A 1,892-nucleotide genomic window follows, 5' to 3' on the forward strand; every position below is an offset into this window, starting at 1 on the left:
GATCTTGCAAGCTTCTTCCTGATGGTAGAACTCTTATAGTCGGAGGAGAAACTAACACTCTATACTTGTGGGACTTAGGATCAGTAAGTATTTGTAACAAGTTAATAATAAGATTAAGTGTATGTAGATTATGTTAAAGAGTATGATTTTGATATTTAATTTATTATTGATAGGGTGCTCCTAAAGTGATGTCACCACTTTGTTCTAATGCTACAGCTTGTTATGCACTTGCAGTGAGTGCTGATGGAAATGTAAGTTACCATACATGATACATGTATTTCATCAAAAATGGTTAGGAGAGAATTTTCTAATTCTTATTACATTTTCTGATTTGCTTATGTTACCTAAAATGTTAAAGCAAATTTTGATGAAAATTAAGTGTAAATTTTAGCTGTAGCCAAAACGCCATATGCTTTAAAATTTAGGCCAATTACAGGAAGAAAATTTGCTAATAAAATCTTAATCACTTCCCTCTTTCTCTCTCTCTCTTCCTGTTATTTCCTTATAGTCATGCTTTAGTTGTTGCAGTGATGGTAATATTGCTATGTGGGATCTTCGTAATCGTGAGATGACAAGATTATTAAGAGGTCACACTGATGGGGCTAGTTGTGTTGATATTGCACCTGATGGTAATAAACTATGGACTGGTAGTCTTGATGCTACTGTAAGATGTTGGGATCTAAGAGAAGGAAGACAACTACAACAGCAAGACTTTAATAGTCAGATATTCTCATTAGGATACTGTCCCACTTCTGATTGGCTAGCAGTAGGGTAAGATAAAAGTATTTTAAGTTATTATATTGCTTACATTATTTCCATTGCATGAAACAAACATAAAGTAGCTACTTGTTACAGGCTCCATATATTGTCATCAATGAAAACTAAACCCACAAATTAGTGTATGAGGATCAAATGCTGAAAGCTTTAGTATACTTTATATACCAATAGTCTTATTAATTATTAGCAGTATTAGATAAACCAATGGTTTAATGTGTGTGTGTGTTTATGTATTATTAGTATGGAGAGGAGTAGTGTTGAAGTCCTTCGTGTGAGTGGTCCAGATAAGTATCAGTTACATTTACACGAGTCTTGTGTACTGTCACTCAAGTTTGCTCACAGTGGTAAATGGTTTATAACTACAGGAAAGGATAATCTACTAAATGCATGGAGAACACCTTATGGTGCTAGTATATTCCAGGTACATAGTCCATTATTATTAACATTAACTGTACAGTGGTATTTATACTTGTTACTATTATCATGTGTGTGTGTAGTTTATTTATAATTATACATTAATGTACAATGAAATAATGATTGTATCCTATACATACAGATGTCTGAAAGCAGTAGTGTTTTAAGCTGTGACATATCAGTTGACGATTGTTTTATTGTTACTGGATCTGGAGACAAGAAGGCTACAGTGTATGAAGTTATACTATGAGGTATAGTTTGATGAGTTTACTATAGTATAAAAAGTAATTGTCATTATTTTATTTATTGTTGTGTCCAGTAGGTGATATTTGACTTGTAATGAATAATGCAATCTACACTTGAGTTTAGTCTCTTTGTTACAAGTACTGACTACAAAACTCTCATGTAATATAAAATCTCTAATAATTCCAGTTAAGATATTGTTTGTCATGTTTGCTATAATGCATTAACATTAATAATAATAATAATAAAACTTGAATTCTTTTGATTGTAATATCTTGTATTACTATTATACCTGAGGGTTAGTTTGTGAGTACATTTCTTGTAAGTACTAGCTCAAGTACCTTTTATCATAATCACCAAGAGAGTACCAACTACCAATTATTATTAATTGGACTCACCACTAACTCACTAAGAAGAATATATTCCAATGCATTCAATAGCAGGACCATCACCTCATC

General features: G+C 32.0%; 1 protein-coding gene across 1 annotated transcript; it reads left to right on the forward strand.

Annotated features, from left to right (window-relative positions):
- Positions 1-5: 5 nt before the first annotated feature.
- On the forward strand, positions 6-1,667 carry LOC100632644 (protein groucho-1-like; the record flags this gene model as incomplete). The annotated part of the gene is made up of 6 exons (XM_003391258.3): positions 6-83; positions 174-251; positions 509-771; positions 1,018-1,198; positions 1,334-1,442; positions 1,511-1,667. Coding segments are annotated over 5 exons (708 nt in total), but the record flags the coding sequence as incomplete, so codon positions are not given.
- Positions 1,668-1,892: the final 225 nt, after the last annotated feature.

This window comes from Amphimedon queenslandica, unplaced genomic scaffold, assembly GCF_000090795.2.
Source record: "Amphimedon queenslandica unplaced genomic scaffold, v1.1 AMPQUscaffold_10060, whole genome shotgun sequence".
NCBI lineage: Eukaryota > Metazoa > Porifera > Demospongiae > Haplosclerida > Niphatidae > Amphimedon > Amphimedon queenslandica.